The sequence below is a fragment of the Vicugna pacos genome, chromosome X (genome assembly GCF_048564905.1).
Source record: "Vicugna pacos chromosome X, VicPac4, whole genome shotgun sequence".
NCBI lineage: Eukaryota > Metazoa > Chordata > Mammalia > Artiodactyla > Camelidae > Vicugna > Vicugna pacos.
The window spans coordinates 95,482,544-95,506,700 of NC_133023.1; the positions used below are offsets into that span (position 1 = coordinate 95,482,544).

The window sequence follows — 24,157 nt, forward strand, 5'->3', positions numbered from 1 at the left end:
TTATAAGGCTACTGTTTCATGCTAAGATCTTTGCATGCACCCATCTTTGTTTAATAGTCACAACAACATTTTAACACAAGTGTTATCCTCATCTTACAGATGAGAAACATGAGACTCAGGAAGGGCGAGTAAAAGCAAGCACATAGCTAGGCTGGGGTTCATATCCAGGTCTGATGGAAATCACAACAGTCTGATGCTCAAGGTGGACAGTGATGGCTTGGGCCATCTCTGAGGTTTAAACCATGAAAGAAAAGGAGGGTGGGAGCTGAGTTGATTCAAATAATGCAGGGAGAGCTTCCACAAGAAATGGTGTTTGATGCAAGTGACTAGGAAACACCTAGGTGAGTATAACCGCCTGCCTCTGGGTCAGATTCGGCTTAGACTTAAAAAAATTCATCACATATAAAATATAATTGGGAAAATCACTCACAGCTGGAGAGTGCATTTGAGTAGAAACGTAATTTTGAGAAAATTGCTTTCCTAATTTCTTTTCAATTTGGTAAACAAGTCTTATTTTTCCTTTCCATGACTAAATAACTGCCCGCATCCTCAACATTCTACTGTAATTGATACGAGGCTTACAGCCATTAAAAGCAAATGCTAATGTGTACTTTATTGCTTCCCATGTGGCATTCTAACTTCTAGGCTTGTTAAATATTATACAAGAATTAAAAAAAAAATTTTTAAAGACCACATGAGATTACTATCTCAGAATAAAACATTGGCTTTGGGGAAAAAATAACATTTTACTAGTGTAACAAAAGAATAAAACTGTTTTATAAAGCCACTGCCCATTAGATCCTAAGAGACACATTTTACTTAGACAAATAAATTGAATGCACCAATTGATATGGTTATACCCAAATATAATACACAAACATGTATCATTATACCAAAAAACAATCTTTAAAAAGCAGCTTTTCATTTTACACAGCCTGTTTGAAATGCTTTTCAAGTTTAACATGTTCTGTATATGTGATGTGATACAGCAGAAGCAGTTTTCAATGTCTGGATGTTGTTTGAAACTCAACATACACTTAAAGAATGCATGGTGGATGGGGCTCTAGTATATTCTGGGTTGAGCTGGAAAAAAAGAAATTTATTGTACATTGTAACACCATGACAGGGCTTAACCATCTCATATAACGATGCTCCTGTAGAATCTTTGCATAGATTTCTGCTTGAAATGATGACGATGCTACTGAAAGCAGCTAGAAAGGGATCAGATACTTCTCCCTACTTGTCTCACTCTCTCCGCAGCAGCCTCCCGTGGGAATCACTGTGGTCTGGAAAGTTGGGGAGTTGAGGGGTGAGGCAGGAAGAACTGGGAGGCTGGGCCTCCGGCCAGTGGAAAATCCCAGTATGCTGCTCACTTATCCAGTCCCAGAGCCTAAGCGGCTGCTTCTTTTGTGTCCCCACCACTTTCTGTTTGTGACCAGTCTCACTTGCGCCCTTCCACGGTTGCTCAAAGACGGAAACAGAACAGAATCTAATCTCATAATTTTTCCTACGCTCTTTGTCCCGGAAGCAAGTACACAGCACTGGGTTTTTCTTAAAGTCTTCACTGCTGACAACAGTGGTAAACGGAGGGTGAATAAAACTGACAAGAGGAAATGTACACATGGTGGTGGTGGTAGTCACTGTCATAGAGACGGAAGTAAGGTCCAGACCTGCCTGAGGGCTACCTCTCCCTCGTGAAAAAGATAGATGCCACATCGAAGCACAGGAGAGAAGCGTGCTTTTTGTAAGGGTGAACTACTCCCAGGAAGAAACAAGAGCTACATTCGCAAGCTAGAAGGGGAGAGACAGGGGAAATCCCAAAAGATCTCATCCAGAGGAGAGCAAAAGACTGGGGCAGTCATTCAAATATATGTAAATACGGGGAACAATATCAAGGTTGGGGTCTGCTTATATATCCAAATTCAGATAACGCATTACTGCATTTTTAACAAGGCACCAACACACAATCATACACTTTTCAGGCTTCATGTCAATTCACTGCCAATCGTCACAAGCATTCCTAGTGTGATATTGCCACCTGCTGGCCGAAATGAAAAAGTACACCTGACTGGCTTGCTCGGAACTCACAGTGATTTTCCTGCTACTAAGCACCTACAGCTTTAGCAGAAATCCGCCAATGTCCCTGTTTCAGCTGAAACCGTCATACAAAACAAGATTTTGTTCTGATTTTGCTGCAAATCTCATTCAACTATGCTTTGCCTCTAGTGTGTCAGCATAAACTACTAGAAGATGTATATAAAATGGCTGAGATGTAGAAGCACATCGGAGAATCACAAGTATTTTAATTTAATTTTCCTCCCTTACATGTAAATACACCACTAAGATAAAAATTCAGTTCTATGAGACTCCAGTGAGTCTTCTATCATTTCAAGGGATATTATAAAATTCTCAAAAAACATCACTAGCCCAAATCAAGCCAACAGGGTATAATAATTCCCCCTCAAAGCTGGGAATCTTTCCATTAACCGTGGATCAAATTTTAAATCATAATGTTTGAAGGAATCACTACTCTGTTATTTATAAATAAAACTCCTAATATGGGTAAATGCAGTCAGTAGCATTTACACATAGAATTACCACAGAAAATTCTCTGAACACTGCAAAAATCTGCCATCTGAGGTACATCATTTCTTTCTGGCATTCATCCGGAATTGTTATTCTCTGATCAAAAGGAAAAGACTGTGTGCTCATATAAATGGTGAGCTAACATGAAGGGGATCTCTTTTGACTGGTATTAAGAAACTTACCCTTATCCACACAGGATGTTTATCCATCACGGGAAAAATGCCTCTGAACTATTTTTTTTTCTTTATTGAAGATTAGAAGTAAAGTATAAAAACATTCCTGGAACTGATAAAAATAAATTCAGGACTGCAGTTCCCTCGAGTGAGGGAGGGAGGAGCAGGAAATGTTGGGAAGTAAATCCAAGACTCCCATTGCAGCTTTAATTTCTTTCAGCTGGGTACGTGGGTGTACTTTATCTCTGTTCTTTGTATGCCTGAAATACTGCATAATTTTTTTCTAAAAAACAACTAGGAGCTGGTAGAAGATGGATCAAGTAGAAGCGGGCAGTGGTGGCAACTACCTTGTACTACGTGCCGGACACTTTGTATACGTTATTGCCTTGAAGCCTCACACCAACCCTGCGAGGTAGATGGTTTTAGCCTCATTTGACAAGTGAGAAAATTAAGGCTTAAAGATTAAGTGAATCACTCTGGGTAACACAGCTTCTAAGTGACAGAATTGTAAACTGAGACAATATAAAAGTGGTTAAAAAAAAGTTTAGGCTGAGATAGGAGTGGACCCAGCCTGACCCATTCCCTAAGGAAACAAGCAGAGATATTGGAACCTATCGAAACAACCACTGAAAGTCTCTAGAAAGTGTCCCAATGGCATCCGGTAGATAAAGAAAACAGTTATTCAACAAAATATTCTAAAACTCAGCAAGAACAAGGAGAGTTGGTGTTATCTGAGCCAGGACCCGCTAGCTCCGTCCCGCCCTCCTCCCAGCTCAGCTCGGCAGAAGCTCCGCCAGGCAAGCGTGGACAAGAGCACAGGCCTCCCTCCCCCCTCAGCTCCCGGCCCCAGGACACCAGAGCTCACGGGCCTACCTCGGCTGCATTCCCGGTGAGAGTGGCTGAGAGGTGGAATGGAAGCTTCCTTCTCCGCTCGGCCCCTGCACACAGGGAGGATGCTCTACCCTAGGAGTAACAGGCTGAAATACTGGCGCCACAGCGCCCTGACCCCAGCTCACTCGTAGGATGGAGGTCCTGTGCTGGGAGAGGTCAACAGAGAAGACCAGAGGCTCCTGCACTGCCCGGCACCTGGAGTGGTGGCTCAAAGACTTTGCCCGGGTGGGGGAGGAGGCTCTGAAGCTCTCCTCAAAGGAATGGGTTGAAAAACAGTGTGAGGAAATTCAAGCCTGAGGGCTCTTGGAAAAACAATGAAGATTTGGGTGGTGAGCAAATAAGAGGAGGCTGGTAGCTTCTCTTACTTAAGAGCAACAAGCCACACAATAGGCCGGCTGGTCACTAGAGACCCAGGGAAAGAGACAGCTACGAAGTGCTAAGAAGTGCCAGGACAAACTTCAAAGACTGGCCTCAAAAAACTACCCCTAGTGGGGAGGGTACAGCTCAAGTGGTAGAGCTCATGCTTAGCATGCATGAGGTCCTGGGTTCAATCCCCAGTACCTCCTCCAAAAATAAATAAACAAACAAACCTAATTACCTCCCACCTCAACAAACAATAAAATAAAATAAAAACTACCCCTAGAATAGAAAGCCCAAGAAATACACCCACACACCTACGGTTAATTAATATTTGACAAAGGGGGCAACAAAATACAATGGAGAAAAAAGTGTCTTCAGCAAGCAGTGCTAGGAAAGCTGGAAATCAATTAAGTTAGAATACACCCTCACACCATTCACAAAAATAAACTCAAAATGGCTTAAAGACTTAAGTATAACACATGACACCATAAAACTCCTAGAAGAGAACATAGGCAAAACATTCTCAGACATAAATCATAGCAATATTTTCTTAGATTAGTCTCTCAAGGCAAAAGAAATAAAAGTGAAAATAAATAAATGGGACCTAATCAAACTTATAAGCTTTTGCACAGCAAAGGAAACCATAAACAAAATGAAAAGACAAACTACAAACTGGAAGATAATATTTGCAAAGAATGCAACCGACAAGGGCTTAATTTCCAAAATATACAAGCAGCTCATGCAACTCAATATCCGTAACAACCCAATCAAAAAATGGGCAGGAGACCTAAATAGACATTTCTCCAATGAAGACATACAGATGGCTAATAGGCACATGAAAAGATGCTCAACATCATTAATTATTAGAGAAATGCAAATCAAAACTACAATGAGGTACCACCTTTTATCAGTCAGAATGCCCATCATCAAATAAAAGATACTAGAGACGGTGTGGGAAAAAAGGAACCTTCCTACACTGTTGGTGAGAATGTGAATTGGTGCAGCCAATATGGAAAACAGTCTGGAGGCTTCTTAAAAGACTAAAAACAGAGTTACCATATGATCTAGCAATCCTCCTCCTGGGCATATATCCAGAGGAAACTCTAATTCGAAAAGATACCTGCACCCTAATGTTCATAGAAGCACTATTTACAATAGCCAAGACATGGAAGCAATCCAAATGCCCATCAATAGTAGACTAGATAAAGAAGTTGTGGTATATTTATACAATGGAATACTACTCAGCCATAAAAATAAAGTAATACCATTTACAGCAACATGAATGGACCTAGAGATTATCATACTAAATGAAGTAAGTCAGACAGAGAAAGATAAATATCATATGATATCATTTATATGTGAAATCTAAAAAATTTGCTAGAATTTTGTTTTACCACAATAAATATAAAAGAAAATAAGTGGAGGTGAAATAAAACTTTCTCAGGCAAACAAAAACTGAGGGAAATTGTCAGCAGTACACCTTCTATGCAAACATTGTTAAAAGTATACTTTAGAGAGAAGGAAACTTGGATCTATATAAAAAATGAAGAGTGTCAGAGAATAATAAATGCATGTAAAATAAAATCTTTTCTTTTTATTATTCTTCATAGATCTAATAGGTTACTATTCCAAGTAATAATAGCAACAGTATTTGAGTAATCTCACCTTGTGGATAAATGGAATTAATGAGAACAATAAGAGATGAAGGGGAAAAATTGAGACTACTTTACTGTAAGGTACCTGCACTACGTGTGAAATGGTAAAATGTTATGTGAAAGTGCTGTTAGATTAGTTAGTTGTAAATGGATATTAAAAACTCTAGGGAAATCACTAAAATTTTTTCAGAAGTATAATATGCTAAGAAATAAGAGAAAATGAACTCATGTAAAATATTTAACTAAAACCAGAGAAGGCAGTAGAAGAGGGCTAGTAAAGAAAGAACAACTACAATAAATAGAAAACAGTTACAAACATGGTAGATATTAATCCAATTATTTTAATAATCACTTTAAATATGAATGGTCTAATTACGCTAATTAAAAGATAGACTGTCAAAGTGGATTTAAAAAAGAAGACTCTAATTATATATTTCCACATGCAAAAGAATGAAATTGGACCCCTACCGCACACATGTAAAAATTAACTGAGAAAGGATTAAAGAGCTACATTTAAGAGCTAACACTATAAAATTCTTAAATAAGCATAAATCTTCATAAGCTAGTTTAAGCACCAGTTTTTTAGATATAATACTAAAAATACAAGCAAAATAGATGAAATAGATACACTAGACATTATCAAAATTAAACTTAAAATGAAAACATTTGTACTTCAAAAGATACCATCAGCGGCTCCCCCCTCCTTCAGAGCTGGCCCGCACTCTGTCTATGGAGTGTGTACCTACTTTTACTCTAATCTGAGCACCCAATCCCCACACCTCGTGGCCTTTCTCTTGCCTTTGGATGTATCTCTAAGTAAAGCTACCTTTACTCAATGGTGGCTCGCACCTGAATTCTTTCCTGCGCGAAGCCAAGGACCCACCCTTGGCGGGGCACGTCCCAGGGGCTCAACCGAAGCCTGGGACACGGCCCTCCTCACGCCCCACATCTGTTTTTCCTGCATCATCTCTCTGGCCCCAACACGGGGCATTTACAGAAAGACATGGGGCTCAAAGGGCATAATCTCGATCCGCCTATTGGGCTACGGCTCCCCTCTCTTCGGAGGGTGGCAGGGGGTTTCTCCCGCGCCGTGCTGATCCAAGTAGCCCTTAGGTGGCAGCTGACGCTGCCTGCGGGATCTGGCAGAGACCAGCTCTCTAGCCGTGAAGGAGCCCACCGAGCCCACGGCTCTTCTCCCCTCCACCTTTTCTCATTCTCTCCTCTATCGCTCTCTCTTCAGACTCCCCTCTGTGGTTCCTTGAGCCCAATTCCTCTTCTCTACACGATCTTGGTCCAGTTCCAGGAGGCCGGAACTGCGAAAGGGGGCCCAAATTAGGGGACTCTGGGAGCTCCCCTTTAAAAATTTGCGGCTCAGCCCTCCCCCGGTGCCTTCAGGGCTTATGGCCTCATTGCATCCAGTAGGCAGGAGTCGCGGGCAGGCACTCCCCTTGCAGATCTCGGTTTCTAGCACCCCTCGGTGGGGTCAAGGGTCTAAGCACCCCTGAGCGAGAGGTGCTGGCGAGCGCTGTCTTCACGGGTCGCAGCTTCTTGCACCCTTGGGCAGGGTGTCAGTTCTGTTATACCCCTGAGTGGGAGCTGCAGGCGGGCACTCCCTCAGGGGGCCTCAGGATCTCTGGCCTAGGAAGCATTGTGGCTATAGCATTTCTGTTTCATCCTAGATTTCTACCTTTTGAAGCTATTTTGTTTCCCCTTCTCTCATAGAAGGTGATCGGCTTAGCTGTCTCAGGACCTAGGTCTGCTCCTTCCCTCTAAAGGATTTAGACCCTGGGAGTCTAGTCACGTTTTCTCCTGCTGGCCCTTGTTCCTCTCCTTCACTAGTCCGAAGGAGCCACCTCAGGCTCACGGACAGGACATCCTAACCAAAATGGGGACAACTACAAGTATCCCAAAGGACTCCCCGCTATGATACATATTAATAAACTGGGAAAAGTTTAAACAGGATAGTTTGAGAAAAAAGGAGTTAATTTTCCTTTGTAATACTGCATGGTTCCCATACAAACTAGGGGACCAAGAGGTCTGGCCAAATAATGGGTCATTAAATTACAATACCATCTTACAGCTAGACCTGTTTTGTAAAAGGAGGAAAACGGGGAAGAGGGAGGGGAGTCCCATACATCCAAATGTTCCTGACCCTGTCCCAAAACCCAGATCTAGGAAACTCCTGCCAGGTATGCCTGGCTCACATGCCCTCAAAGCGTCTCCCCCCACAGGAGCTGTTTCAGATGACCCCCTTATGGGTCCAGCTCTCCAGTGTCCATAGCCAGGGAGTCCCACTTCCCTCAACTCTGAGGGGAAGTCTTCCTCATCTCCATCACCAGAGGAAAATCCTGCCAGCACTACTCGAAGTGGGGCCACCTACCAACCTCCTACCAGCAAACTCTGCCCCTTAAGGGAAGTGCCAGCTGGTGATGGAGGAACAATCAGAGTTCATGTCCCTTTTTCTAGGACCGATTTGGCTACTTGCAAGGAGAAATTTGGACGTTTCTCTGAGGACCCCAGTAGGTTTATGGAGGAATTTGCCAAGCTGACAACGGCCTATGCGCTGGCCTGGGGGGACCTGCAGGTCCTCCTTTCAACCTGCTGCGCTTTCAAGGAACAAAGTCAGATCCTTGGCGCAGCTCAGCTGTCTGCCAACGAACTGGCTGTCTGCAACCAGGGACATAAAATCTGCCTTACCGAGGCAGGGGGATGCAGTCCCTGACCAAGACCCCCACTGGAACTACCACCAGGGAGGTACAGGGCTTGAACACAGAAACCATATGGTAACTTGCCTCGTAGAGGGGATGAAAAAGTGTGTTGTTAAGCCCTTCAGCTATGACAAAGTCAGAGAAGTAACAGGGAAAAGATGAAAATCTGACCTTCTTCCAGGGCCGCTTAGTGGAGGCCTTTAGAAAGTATACTAATATTAACCCTGAGACCCCTGAGGGGGAAGTCCTGGTAAACACCCATTTTATCACTCAGTCGGCCCCAGACATCAATAGGAAATTACAAAAGGCAGCTGGGGACCCCAGACTCCCAAGAATCAGCTCATGGAGCTGGCGTTTGGAGTATTTAACAACAGAGACAGGGTTGAAGAGGCAAAAAGGATCCAGGGACAACAGCGAAAGGCACAATTCTTAGCGGCAGCCTTCATCCCTGCACCACCTGGGGGTTACCCTCCACAGAGACCCACAGTGAGGACAGGATCTAGGATGCCTGGATCAGAGCCACTGTCTCACCAAAAAGGAACCCGTGTTAAGTGCAGCCAGGAGGGCCACTGGAAAAACAAATGCCCCACGTAGGGGGAAAGTCCACCAGGACCCTGCCCCACGTGCAAACAAAAAGGCCACTGGAAGTGGAACTGCCCCCAGTCCCGAAGGGGGCTTGAGGCTCCCAAACCAATGATGGGTGAGAAGACTGAAGACTGATGGGGCCCAGGACCCTCCCTGGCTCCCACAGACCACCTGGTCATTTCTCCAGAGGAGCCTCGGGTAACCCTTGACATGGCAGGTAAAAAAGTTGTCTCCTTATTAGATACAGGAGCCGCCTACTCCGTGCTGACGGATTTCCCTGGACCCTTGTCCTCCCAAGCCTGTGTACTAACGGAGGTCAATAGAAGGCCCCAAACCAAGTGCTTACTAAAAAATTTACTTTTACATGTCAGTTTTTGCTGGTGGCTGAGTGCTCCATCCCCTTGTTGGAAAGGGACCTACTTGCTCAGTAAATTCCAATTCAGAGACCCTTACATGAAAGACACGCACCAAAAAAAATGTCAACTCTTGGCTTTGGGAGCCTGCCTCAGTCCCAAGCCAGAAGAGGTCTATCTGTACCCCATATTGTTTCTCAAGTGAACCCTGCTGTCTGGGAAACTGAGGTCCCTGACAGAGCTACTGTTGTCAGGTTATCATCAGAAACGGGACCACGTGAGGCTGTAGGCAAGCCTCTTCAGATCAAGGGCCAAACCAAGAACCTTAATTAAAAAACTTCTCAAACCCAGGAAGGCTCCTCAAAAGTGTTCATAAATAGATGGCCAAATGGGAGGCCATCAGTTGGACTAAACTGACCATAGCTGATATTCGGAGCCTAATAAAAATATTTTGGAAAAGTCTCCCCTAAGCTAAATGAGAAAAAACAAAACTGTCTTTGTTTTACAAATCTAGTCTTTACAGGACCAGAGGTGTGGCTCCAAAAAGGATACAAAGCCCACCGGCCCTTCTACCACTCCCCAAACCTCCCCTATGTATTTATCTTAAGAGACAAGTATTGAAAAAAGATTTTTTTCCTGGCCTTAAGGAAACAAAGTCTTCCTAGGAGAAACTTGCCTTCCTATGCCTTTGAGATACAAATAGTCTACCTTGTCTTCTCTGGGAACTCTGATCTCACCATCTTTTTAAAATATAAATCTCAAAAAAAAGGGGGGGTGAGAATAATTTGAAACTTAATTTGTTAAGGACAACTAAAAATTTTGTCTCCTTTTCATAAACATTTGTACAAAGGCTTAGCTATCTAGATGGACAACTTTGATTTGTTCTATCTGCCAAAAACCCAGTTTATATCCAACTTCTTGTAGCTAATGGGTTTTACTTAGTTATATCTGACTCATGAGTAAAACTTTAAAATGAAAACTCTAAGGTGTCTGGTTTATATGTCACAGATGTACGGTATTGGCAAAATTAAACGGTAAAAGAGCTCTTTAATTGGCTTACAGGAAATTAGGTACTTATATAAATACTCAAACATGGGGATAACTGGCCAAAACAAATTTCAGGTTCACATTATCTAAAAAGTGTTCAGTACTGGTATTGGTATTAAAGCTCGCTTAAGCTTGTTGGTTTAATTAATATAAATATGTCTTTAGAGACATCAACGTTAAGTATAATACTTCTGTTGTGCTTGGGCCTACTAGAGGGCAAACAAGACTTTATTTTATCTGTTACAAATTTGTCAACAAAAAAAAGTAACTCAATGTAAAACAATTTTCAAAAAGTAAACAAATAAGAGATTTGGGGTAAATTTCATAGGAGTTTTATTTTGGAAATATCTATCTAAAACTGCCTCCAAATTTTGGTACTTAAAACCTGAAACGAAGTTTAAAAGTTCACTGGCTGTCTGTGTCATTTATAAAATTTTAAAACATTAATTGCTGGGCAGGTCTAAGGTTATCTACCTTTGCCTTAGGAGAAAAAAACTAAAACATAAGTTTCCAGTCAAGAAACGGTGATATGACAACCAATTCACAGCTGCTTGCTTCTTGGTTTTTGCCAGAGATTTAAAGTTTTTAAGGGTTAAAATTATATGTAATTAAATCTCCTAAAATAAGTATTTCAAGATACAGCGGGAAAATAAGATGTATGTTTTCAGTAAAAGAGTTTCCTAAAAAACACAAAAACAAAAACAAAAAAATTCATGCATAATCAGGATTTTAAACATTTAGCAAGTTCTGAAAGTTCTTTGTAGCTCCAGCTAACTTTGAGATGCTTTAAAACAAACCTGAGGCATCTTAGATATTGAGTTAACTAACATTATTTAATATGTTAAGTTAAATATAATCAGTCATGATTCTAGTCACTACAAACAAGTCTCTTTATCAATTACAGATGTTTAACCATGCCCTTTAAGTCTTTTTGTCGTTACAGACTGTCAAACTGTTGTTACAAAGGTGTCTCATCTTTAAGAAAATTCATCAGAAGTCAATGGAAACAGGGGGTTACAGAAGCCCCCCATCAGATGCTGGCTGTGCGAGGATTCCAGCCCGCACCCTCAGCCCTCGGATGCAAAAACAAAAGGCTGTCCTGCCCCTGGGGCCCCCAGACTAGACATTCAGAACTTTTTTACTCCCTAATAGGCAGGGTCAACGCCCCTACTCAGCCTGGAAGTAGTTTCAGAAGACGGACCGTCGCCCCTCTGCACCCCCATAAGATTATGGGAGTAACATCTCTGAGGGGGGAATGAGACAGGAAGGGGGCAGGGCACAGCCATTCAAGGAACAACACAACAGCTACCACCAGGATGGCAAAAGATTCAACCTCCAGTAGGCCTTGAGGCTCTAGATGGTGGGAGACGTGACTTCTAGTAGACCTTGAGCTTCATTATACACCCATTGTAATCTATTAGATGGTGAATAATGTGCCCACAGGTGCCATGACAGTCCCAAGGCTAGCCACAAAACGTTAAAGAGTGGGAAACGGCCAACTTCGTGGGAATCCCAGCCCCTTCCCCAGGCTACTTAGACTGGTCCTTCCACTTATTAGCATATGAAGCCACTGAGCCCATAAAAACTGGCAACACAGCGCCTCATGGCCGCCCCCTCCCTCTGTCTGTGGAGTGTGTACTTACTTTTACTCTAATCTGAGCACCCAACCCCCCCACCTCGTGGTCTTTCTCTTGCCTTTTGATGTATCTCTAAATAAATCTACCTTTACTCAAAAAAAAAAAAGATACCATCAAGCAAGTGAAAAGACAATGAAAAAAATGGTATAAAATGGGAGACATTTTTTGCAAACCAAACACCTACTAAGAGTATATAAAAAATATATAAAGAAATGGTTGCCACTCAACAAGGAAAAGATGAATAACCTACCTAAAAATGGGCAAAGGATTTGAGCAGACATATTTCCAAAGAAGATATTAAAATAAAAACAAGCACAGGAAAAGATGTTCAACATCATTAGCCACTAGAGAAATGGAGAATGACTGCTACTGGGTTTTGGGTTTCTTTGTGGGTGATGGAAATGTTCTGGAACTAAATAGTGGTGAGGGTTGCACAACCTAATACATTAACAACCACTGAGTTGTACACTTTAAAATGCTGACTTTATGGTATGTGAATCATATCTCAATAATGAGACAAATAACCCAATTTAACAATAGGCAAAGGATCTGATTAGACAGTGCCCCAAATGAAGATACCCCAATTGCCACTAAGCGCATGAAAGATGCTCAGCATCATTAGCCATCAGGGAAATGTAAATCAGTATCACAATGAGGTATCACTTCATACCCTCTAGGATGGCTAAAATCAAAAAGACTGGTCTGAAATTCAATAAAACGTATCATCATCAAAAAAAAGACTGATGATAACAAATGTTGGTGAGGATATGGAGAAAATGGAACCCTCACACATTAATGGTAGGGATATAAATTGCTGCAATCGCTTTGGAAAACAGTCTCCCAGTTCCTCTAAAAGTGAAACATAGAGTTAACCATATAACCCAGCAATTTCACTCCTAGGTGTCTACCCAAGAGAGATGAAAGCACGTCCACACAAAGACTTGTACATAAATCTTCACAGTAGCGCCGTTCACAATCCATGTGTCCACTAACTGGTGAATAGAAGCACAATATGCAGTATCCATAGAATGGAATATTTTTCATTATATGGCAATTAAACAACAATTTAAAAAACAATGTACTGATAAGGGCTACAGCATGGATGAATCTTGAAAGTGAAGTGAAAGACGTCAGACACAAAAGGACATATGTTGTGTGATTCCACTTAAATGAAATTTTCAAAATAAGCTAATCCATAGGGACAAAAAGTATTTTAGTGGTTGCTTTGGGCTGGCAATGGGGAGTGACTGCTAAGGAGTATGAGTTTGTTTGGGGAATGATGAAAATGTTCTAAAATCAAACGTGGTGATGGTTGCACAACTGAATACACTACAACTAATTTAACTGTACACTTTAAATGGGTGAATTGTATGGTATGTAAATTATATCTCAATAAAGCTGTTATATAAGAAAGGAAATGGTAACATTTTATTTCATAAGTTGGGTAGTGGATACATGGGGATTCATTTTGTTATAATTCTTTAACTTTGCATTTAGATTATTTTGTTTGTAGGTGAACTACATGTCTGAATAAAAACATTTTTTTAGAAGTCTGATAGACCTGGATTCTAATTCTGGCTCAACCACTTAACAGCTATGAGTTCTTGGGCAGATTACTTAACCTTCCAATGTCTTATCTGTAAAGCAGTGATGGTAATAATAGTAACTCCCTCAAAGGCTTTTACATCATGTGCCTGGCACATTGTCAGTGTTATTCTTAGCTAATGTGAGCTCTAAGCAATTCAGCCACTTGCCTAAATAATCCAGAGTCATGGCTTCTCTTTCTTTAAACTGCAACTTCCATATTTGCTATTCCACCAGAGTTCACAACTTTAATCAGGGAAATAAAATTGACCTTCAAGTAGGACCTACTGAACTCTACCTTTAAAATGCCCTTATGTGGCAGCTCTATAAAGCTAGTACAGCTCCTAGTGAAGGAACCAGGGCAAAACCAAATTTTCTGTCACTTCTGAGGTTTGGTGTCAACTAGTGATCTAGCCTGGCGCTGGGAGTTCAAGTCTGGCCAGATTAAGGGAAGAATCATCTTTTCAGTCTTGAGCCGCCTTCAGAATCCATGTCTGTTCTGAATCTCATCTCCGAGTTCAGTCTTAAGAGCCTCTATGTGTTGTTCTTTCTACTGTCCCACCTGGATTTCTAGCACACGGTTTCAAAGTCAAAACTGTGTCTTCAAGTCTATCCTACAGTATTCTGGCCCAGATGCAGCAGAGCAGGTGTCAAGGATGAGTTGTCAGAGGGCAAGGAAGGGTAGGAGAGATGTGAACTTATCTGGGTCCCTTGCAAGGACTGTTAAAGAAGAGACTATTCTGCTGTTCTCCATGAATCTGAAACAATGTACCATATATAATTATCACCAGAGACCTTTGCTTAAAGTACCTGACACACAGTTCACTGTATTGGTTTCCCTGTTGATAGCTGTATTTTAGCCCTATTACTGCTTGAGACTTCCGCTACCAGAAAAAGGGAGAGTAAAAGAGACGAATCTAGGCAGTTTACCTCTGTCAGCAACTCGGATAAAACATTCACTGGGACAGGAGATGGCTAACTCCTATTGGATCTAAATAGAATTTTACTTCAAGAAAGCCTTCCCTGACCCTTCCCTCACCCCACACTAAGTTGATAGCACGTTCAAAGTCTCACAGTATCCTTTTAATTACCCTTTTCTAATACAACATGTTCACAATGCTTAATTTCATGTCTATTTCCCTCAAGAGTCTATGCTCCATGAGGGGAGGGACCTGCTCTTCCTTGTTCACTACTGTATCCCCATCAACTACTACAGGACTTTGCATATAGTAGGTGCTCAGTAAATTATTTGTTGCATTACTGGACAATCAATCCATATAACAATGAATCAATTCCTGGTACAATGAATGGGGATAATCAAGAGCTCAGCTGGAGACCTTAGATTTCCAAATAAGGTGATCCTAGGAAGAGATATCATTGCAAAATAGCTAAACATAGGAAATGTTAACGATTTACCTGTGCTGGGTGAGTACATTTACAGCTGAAGGATGATTTGCACAGTAAGCCAGATACATAGATTTAAAATGAGGCATGAGGTTCAGTAGACAACCACCTACTTTGTGCTGGTTTTCTGGAAATCTGTAAGCAAAACAGGTGGAACACAAAAATATAAAATAGGACACAGGGGATAAAGGAAGATGATTCCAATTAAACCTGGCAACATGCAAACCTTCTGAATTCTTTCGCCAAAGTTAAAAAAAAACTTCTATATTATAACCATTCTATCTATGAAATGCAAGTTCTTGTCCATGGCTTTAATCTCTAGCCACCAAACATAGCTCTAATACATAGCGCCAGTTACCTAATTGGAATTAGTAGGGTTTTTTTAAGGTACTTATTCAAATGATAATATTCAAATTTAGCTGGGCACACTAAAAATACTCTTGGTTAATTTATATGAAGTTCAAGTACAGATAAAACTAATTAAATCAAAAATGACACATCACAAAGGACTATTGTGTACTCTTGGTGGCCTGGTGGTTGCTACGCAAGGTAACCTTCAGATTTTTAAGATTACAAGCTACCCATTTTCATTTTGTAGAAAAATCAGAAAAGCATAAGAAAGAAAAGAAATTACTCAGAATTCCACCATTCAGACATATCTAGTGTAACAATTTTGGCATATTCCTTGGACTTTCATGTTTCTCTATAAAATAGAAAACAAATATTACAAATCTAGCTAGTAATCTGCTCTTCTCACTTAGTAATCATCTTGCCATAGCAATAATCTGGATCCCTCTCACCATTTGGAGTGGCTCTTCAGGTCTCTTTAGTGGGGGCTCTCACCATCTTCTCCCTGGACAATCACCTGGGTCTCATAAAACTCAAGAAACAGGCAACTGCCCCAATTTCCCTAAAGACGATGAAAGGTACCAATTTCTCTGAGATCCACTGCTTGGAAAATTAATCTTGCTCCAGAAATATATTGCCTGATGATCATTACAGTTCATTCTGCACTATGAAGGTGAACAGCCTCAACAATCTAGCTAGCCATCAAGGATGTGTTGTGTTCACATAAAGATACACTTTTCCAAAATTTAAAACGAATATATATGTATGTATATGCATGACTGGGAAATTGTGCTGTACATCAGAAATTGACACATTGTAACTGACTATACTTCTATTTAAATAAATAAATAAATAAATAAAATTTAAAAATAAAAGATACATCTTTCCTTTCCCCACTTTCTATGTGTTTCAACTGCTAATACAGTAGACATGATACCAGGAATGATTAAAAGAGAAGAATAAGTTGGTGGAACTGAATGAATAATCTGAATAACTTTTCCAAGTAATTGGCAACATATAAAAGAAAAATATTTAATCAATGACAAAGGCATCATCTATGGTCAATTTAGACCTTATTTGTCGATATGATTTTTAAATAAAGTTAGAAATAATTGACTAAATGTAGAGCCCTGATATGTAACTAGTGGTCTGACACTGTGAATACCACCACTTTGTATATTTCCTCTGTACTGGGACAATCTATCAAAGTTGTAATAAATGCATACATATAAAGTTCCCATATCTAAAATATCAGTTCAAAGGAAAACAAAACACACAAAGAACAGTGTTGCTGCCTATCCTAATGGCAATATGTGATACTTACTTTGAACATTCTTCCAAGGCTTGGCAGAGAGTCTGTTGAAATGTGCACACTTCCTCGAAGTTTCCCAATAAAGATGTAAACTCCACAGTACTCAGACTGAAAATAGTAGATATGTAGTTTCAGTGAAGAGGACTTGAGGATGACTAGTTATCTACCTCTAGTCTAGTTAGTGGAGCGTTTGCTCTACTAACTGGCAAATGGGACAAGGAAAGCAGTTCCTCTATTTATAACTTTTGCTTCACAATTTACACCAACTGTGGTCTTAAGCAACTTTCTAAAGCGTCTTTCCTTGATTTCTGTTTTCTATAATTAGAATAATGATCCTAAAAAATGAATGTTTATAAGGGATATTTAGGTATTTTACAAAGCAGAGTAAATGAATGACAAGGGCTTAATATTAATATCTAAGCATCTACAGAGAAGAGATTGGTGGATGTCAAAGGTGCAGGGAGGGGTGGGTGGAATAGGTGAAAGGGGTCAAAAGGTTCAAACTTCAAATTATAAATAAGTTAAGTCATGGAGAGGTAATGTCTAGCATGGTGACCAAAGTTAATAATACTGTACTGCATATTTGAAAGTTGCTAAGAGACTAGATCTTAAAAGTTCTCTTTATAAGAAAAAAATTTTTGTAACTATGTATGATGATGAATGTTAACTAGACTTATTGTGGTGATCATTTCACAATATATACAAATGTCGAATCATGACACTGTACATCTGAAACTAATATAACATCATATGTCAATTATACTTCAAAAAATATATCTAAATATCTAACTGGGTAGAATACATCATAGCTGGGAATAAGTGTAAAAACTTTTGAGTACTCTCTAGAGGAGCTGGGAAACTAGCTGAAAGATATTATACATGGCACAGGGAAAAAGAACAAAATCCAGCTTCTCTTATATTAAAATGCTCATAAATCAACTAAAGGAAATCTTGAGAGGGATTAGCAGGGAAGAAAATAGTACTGATTTGTTTGTTTGTTTTTGGAATGGAATGGAGTCAAAGGCAAACTGATCAATTTTCTCCAGGGCCTCTGTACTCAGAATTTTCTCATCCTTTCTTCCCCTACCAAATTGTAGGTGATGAAAAACAGTAACGGCACTTACACTAACACACTAACATAGTGCTTAACACTTAGGTAGACATTTTACAAATAACAACTCATTTGAACCGCACACCACCTTTCTGAGGTAGGTACTATTGCTGTCTCCATTTTCCATATAAGAAAACGCAGGCACAGAGAGGTTAAGCAAATCAGTCGTGATGCCAGTGAATGCTGAAGCCAGAATCTGAACCAAAACATTCCAGCTCCAGAGTCCATGCTCTCAACCACCTTCTGAGAGAAAACTGTGCTGAAGATTTACTTAAAAGGCCCATGTCAGCCACCTGCCCTTCCTCCTTAATATAGTAATACTAGGGGAAGGTTTCCAGAAGAGTAAATTTTGCTGACAAAGAAAAGGAATACCCAAACAGACGTTACCAGTAACCCCTAGAAGAGAGAAAGCTCCCAGTTCCTCTGCTCTGATGCCCTCCTGAACCACAAGCTGGAAACCCCCTCTCGTGGGTGTCAAAAGCGAAACCTCGAGCCAGTTTCCTGAGCTGTTGTTCTCCTAGAGCAGCAAGAACCTGACTGTGGGCTTATCTGGACCCTTCAGGGTCAAACGGTCAACAGTCTGGTTTGCTCAAATCCCTCTGGGGTCTACACGGCAGAACCAACTGAAACTGACTATAACTGCATGTTTAATTTCTCTGGGACAGTGCAGTTCTGACTCAGGTCTCTCACCATCTCTGCCCTGACTCTTCCTTTCCTTTCTTTGCACTGTTTCTTGATTGCTAATCAGTCACTCCTTCATCAAGTCTTCTCATCTCCGCTCCCAGGGTTACCACCTGAATTTCCCTTTCCTCCCCTGCCTGTCACCTCTAGAACACGGAACCACAGTTCACTCGGTGGCAGGAGACGCGGTGGGGTCAGCCCAGCCACTTACTGGCCGTGTGATACCAGTAAGAGGGCAGTAAGCCTCTCTGGACTTCAGTTTTCTTATTTATTCAATGGAGACAGTCATTTCTTCCAGGGCACTAGACCCAATGATTCACTGAGGTTCCATTCAGCTCTAAGAACTATGATTCACACAGCACTTCATGTTTTACATAATCATAACAAAAGCCGCTTTGTGGTTGATCGCTTAAACTCTTACAAAACACAGGAATCCAAAGTCTTTTCATACTGAAGTAAGATTCCCATAGTGCCATGAAAATAACCAAGTGGGAACTTTACCAAGACATTATGCCAAAGTAGGCGTGATTGAGAAAAAGGGAGAAAATAGCGAAATACATTAAACTTAGTTAAGCCTGAAGCCAACAGTTTGGGCAACAGTCCGGCAAAAGTCAATTCTTCCTGAGGTAAAAGAGGAGGCTTCCATCCTCCACTAAAGAACCACCTGCTAAATCTCCAGAAAAGTTTAATCAATTAAAACAAAAACAAACAAATGCAGTTAGCCTTTATGGTTTTTTTTTTCTTTTTCTTTTTTTAAATGGAGGTACTAGGGATTGAACCCAGGACTCCGTGCCTGCTAAGCATGCACTCTACCACTGAGCTATTCCCACCCCCTGTCATTATTTGTTAAATATACCTTGCCTACAAGCACACACACACACACACACACACACACATACACAAATGAATGGCCATTTTTCTTTGGTGAAAACTAAGTTTTTAATTCAGGCCTTTCAGATTTCTAAGACCAGAATAAGGTTTGAACATTTTCTTTTTAAAGGTATTTTACCATCTCTTTCTCATTCCCATTTGCTTGGGTGAAATACTGGCTTGAATTGCTCTTAAGAACGTTCACAAAATGCCACCGCGCTCTGTCCAGTGTCAGAGCATGGGAAAGAGGGAGCGCAAGAATTTCCAGTGTACGTGCTTTCTGTATAAAAACGCCAGCAAGTCCTTTTTCGGGAAGGTAAAACCAGATGTATCACTTTTCAAATGGACAAGAGAAAAACTGACAGAAAGAAATGCAGATCTGCTCATTTCTTCCACAGCCGGAAGAGGAAGAAAGCCAAGCTCTCCAAAAGCAACATCTTGCATAATTTCTGTTGCCTTGACCATGTTCTTGGCAACCTGTGATCTGTGGAAATTCTTCTAAAGGGCAAAATCAATTATTCAGTGACATAAGAGTAATGACTCCATCTGCTTCTATTATCTTGCTTCACTTAGAGAGGGGTTTACAATGTAAGTCTTACTTGTTATTGGACTGCAGGGGTCTTAAGTAAGTAACAAGAAGAGACTGAAGTTCTTTAGCATAATCTTTTTCAGTGTCCAAGATGTTCTGCAACACCTATGGAGAAACAAAGGTCAAGGTATTGTAATTGTCAGAAAAGTCCAAGGTAAAAGAGATCTTTAGATCTTGTAACCAAATTATTGGGGGGAAAAAGTCCCATTTACTCAGGTTAGCACTGTAAGTAAGAAGCACAAAATCTGAATGCACTTTGTTTCATTGTAGCAAACCACCTTAAATAATGGCACAACTGGTTGTATTGCACAACTCACACGAACACATATATTCAGAGTTACCCATAATTGGAAGGGCCTTGCCGTTTACACAGTACAGTTCAGCATGCTTTCAGGTGCTTTAAATCATTTTACCCCCAGGAAAGGTCTCAGCTAACAGAGGCTCACCATTCCCATTTTATGGATGAGAAAATTGAGACTTAAGACCTAGATTCAATGTCAGGATAATTTCACGATCACTGATGTCAAACATCAAAAAAAGTTTTTTTTAAGTTATGTTTTTGATAAGACCTTTAGGTGCCAAAATCTGAGGATGTTGAATTTTCAACCAGGGTTCATTTACTTTAGCAAGGTTTATTTTCATCAAAGTAAAAGGTGCTAGTATGAACATCTCAAGAAGAAAAGGAAGCTGCAATGTGAGGAATTTAACCAGGGAAATGGCGCTCACCAGGACTGTTCATGATAATCACATGAAAATCCCCTAGGCGAAACAACCAGCGTACTTACTGGTCCACAATTTCTCTTTCCCCACCAGCCCCACTTCTGGAGGCAGCTACAACCTTCATTTCGAGCTCTTAGAGACGACCAAGCTCACATTTTCATATCTCCTAATCCATTCAACATAAATTTACTGAGTGCCTCCTCTGTGCCAAAGGCCATGCCACCCTTAGGGAGTTTCTACTCTATCTGCAGAAGGGGATGTTGAACGGGTGCTAACAAGACAATGGAAGCCTTCTTAGCCAGGAGAAGCCCCTTAGCCTACCAATATGCCTGACGTATACTCACAAGACAGTGCATGATGACCAGCTTTTGACAGGTGGAGTGGACAAAGCAAGTGGAGGTCCCTGTAACTGTGGGCTTAAGGGGAAACAACTGGACTAGAAGGTCTGCTACTGATGGACAGGTCACTTCAGTTTTAAGGCTTCACATGCCTCATCTCAGATTGTGACATTTCACCTGCCTCAGGGACCACTGTGAAGAGGTAGTGAGACACTGTACAGGTAGATGCTGGGTGAGCTGGGAAACAGCCTCATCAATTTAATGGGTTAAAAAAAAGAGGTTTCTCAATGGCAGCACTACTGCTATTCCAGAGCAGATAACTTTGCTGTGTGGGGCTGTCCTGTGCACTGTAGGATGTTCAGCAGCATCCTGGCCTCTACCCACCAGATATCAGTTGCACACCACCCCCGACCCCAGTATAACAACCAAAAATGTGCCCAGACACTGCCAAATGTCCTCTGAAAGGCAATATCACCCTTGGTTGACAATGACACAGGCCTCAGGATGGCTTAAGTTGTAGCCCCTCCTCCCAGCCACTCATGTCTATTTCAGTGTCTCTGTTCCTCAGGGAGGGTGCTTATTCCCTAAAGGTGCACGCGTAAATCTCCAGGCCTGGAGGTACCGGTGCTCTGTGACATCGATCCAGCGATGGAATAGAAGTGTAAAGCCCTATAGAAAGTCAAAGCACAACGAAGGAAATTAGGCACTACCATGAGATAGATAAAATAGAGAACGCCCTTAAAAAACTTATGGGATGCAGTTAAGGCAGTGCTTAGAGATTGTAAATAGTTGTGAATGTCTATATCAAAAAAGAAGAAAGAGGATTTCTGGTTTCCAGTCCAGCATTTAAGGCATTTGGAAGTCATTACTTCATCCTAACAAGAAGTAAATAGCTGAACAAACTGGAAAAAAAAAAGTCTCTTACATCTATCAAGGAATTGGGGTCAGAGGGGAAAATGCTACACCCAAAACTGGAGAGATGGATTGACCAACTGGACCAGAAAACCATGAGAAGCCTCCACAGGAATTGGTAGCAGGGTAGGAAAACTTGAGCGGGAATTGATGAATTGCTAGGGGCTCATGCAGACAAGTCTGAGAGTTAAAAACACAAGGGCGCCTAGTCACAGAGGAGCACATCCACACTTTTGTGAGTTTTACCTCCAGTAGCCCTACCAGGTTCTCACAATAAAGATAGGAAGAAAATTCCCCGTGTGCTTCAGAAGGGGGAAGGGAAAAGTTGCCATTTGGAAATACACCAGAGCGTTTTGTTCTTCATAACAAGGTCTGTTTTACCACACCTTAACCTACTGGAGTTTTATCAGAGTCTAATATACGTAAGAGAAGGCAAATATTCTATTCCAGCTCCTTCTAGCCGTCCTGTCCTACCTAAGGCAGGAAAAAAAACTGAGAAGGACTGGTGAAGTTCACAGGCTAGAGACACAAGCCACCAAAACACTGAGACCTTATCACAGGACTTGAGGACACTTCCCCTGCCCCCGCACTCCACCACCATATTACTAAAGGCCTATTTACTGCAGTTCCTCTTACCTAGTACATCACATCTGGCCTCCAACAAAACATTACAAGACATATGAAAAGGCAAAAAACACAATTTAAGGAGACAGAGCAAACATCAGAACCAGAATCAGACATGGTAGGAATATTGAATTATCAGACTAGGAGTTTATACAATAATGGTTAATAAGCTAAGGGCTACAGTGGAAAAAGTAGACACCATGCAAGAACAGATGGGCATTGTAAGCAGGAAGAAATACTAAGAAGGAATAAAAGTGAATTCTAGAGATCAAAAACACTATAATAGAAATGAAGAATGTCTTTGATAGGCTCGTTAATAGACTGAACCACTGAGGAAAGAATCTCTGAGCTTGAGGATGTGTCAGTAGAAACTTCCAGAACTGAAAAGCAAACAGAAAAAAAGGAAAACGGGACAGAATATCTAAGAGCTGTGGGACAGCTTCTAAAGGTGCAACATATGTGTGATGAGAATATCAGGAGGAGAATTAAGAGAGAAAGGGACAGAAGAAATATTTGAAACAACAATGACTGAGAATTTCCCCCAAATTAATGTCATACACCAAGCTACAGATCCAAGAAGCTCCAAGAAAACCCAGCAGGATCAATGCCTCTTTCTGAAAAAAAAAATACCACCTAAGTGTATCATATTCAAACTCCAGAAAAAATTTTAAAAAAAGAAAAAATCTTGAAAAAAGCCAGGGAATAAAAACACCTTACCCATCGTGGAGCTAAGATAAGAAGAACAAAGTTAGATCAAATTTCAAAACTTGCTAAAAAGCTTCAGTAACAAGACAGTTTAGCAGTATAAGATAGGAATATAGATCAATGGAGCAGAACTGAGAGCCCAGAGATGAACTGGGTTTTGACAAAAGTGCCAAGAACTTCTAATAAGGAGAGAATAGTCTTTCCAACAAATGGTGCCACCAGATAACTGCATGGAAAGAAAGAATTTGCATTCTTAATTCACATGATTTACAAAAATTAACTCAAAATGGATTCAAGAGTTAAAATTACCAAACTCTTAGAAGGAAACAGAGGAGGAAATCTTCATGACCTTGGATTTGGCAAAGGACTCCTGGATGACACCAAAAGCACAAGCAACAAGAGAAAAAATAGGTAAATGGAAATTCATGAAAATTAAAAACTTTAGTGTGTCAAAGGACCTCATCAAGAAAGTGAATAGACAACCTACAGAATAGGGAAAATATTTACAAATCATAAATCTGATAATGGTCTACTATCCAGAATCTATAATGCACTCTTACAGCTCAACAATAAAAATGATCAATTAAAAGTTGGCAAAGGATTTGAACAGATGTTTCTCCAAAGAAGATATACAAACGGCCAATAAGCACATAAAAAGATACTCGACATCATTAACCATTAGGGAAATGCTAATCAAAACTACAGTACTACTGCACACTCATTAGAGTGGCTATAATAAAAAAAATAGACAATAACAACTGTTGGTGAGGATGTGGAGAAACCGGAACCCTCACACATTGCTGGTGGGAATGTCAAGAGCTATAGCTGCTGTGGAAGACAGTTTGGCAGTTCCTCAAACAGTTAAACACAGAGCTACCATGTGACCCAGCAGTTCCACTTCTAGATAAATGGAAACATATGTCAATGCAGAAATTTGCACACGAATTTTAACAGCAACATTATA

General features: G+C 40.7%; 1 protein-coding gene across 4 annotated transcripts in view; it reads right to left on the reverse strand.

Moving 5' to 3' along the window:
* ARHGEF6 (Rac/Cdc42 guanine nucleotide exchange factor 6) overlaps positions 1 to 24,157 on the reverse strand; it is a 94,844-nt gene that overhangs the window by 23,271 nt on the left and 47,416 nt on the right. For all 4 annotated transcript variants that reach the window (XM_031671644.2, XM_031671641.2, XM_031671639.2 and 1 more), the window contains 3 exons: positions 19,905 to 19,999; positions 16,656 to 16,751; positions 14,996 to 15,118 (listed from right to left, as the gene is read on the reverse strand). In XM_031671644.2, coding sequence (XP_031527504.1) covers positions 14,996 to 15,118; positions 16,656 to 16,751; positions 19,905 to 19,999 — 314 coding nt within the window. The remainder of the gene's footprint in view (positions 1 to 14,995; positions 15,119 to 16,655; positions 16,752 to 19,904; positions 20,000 to 24,157) is intronic.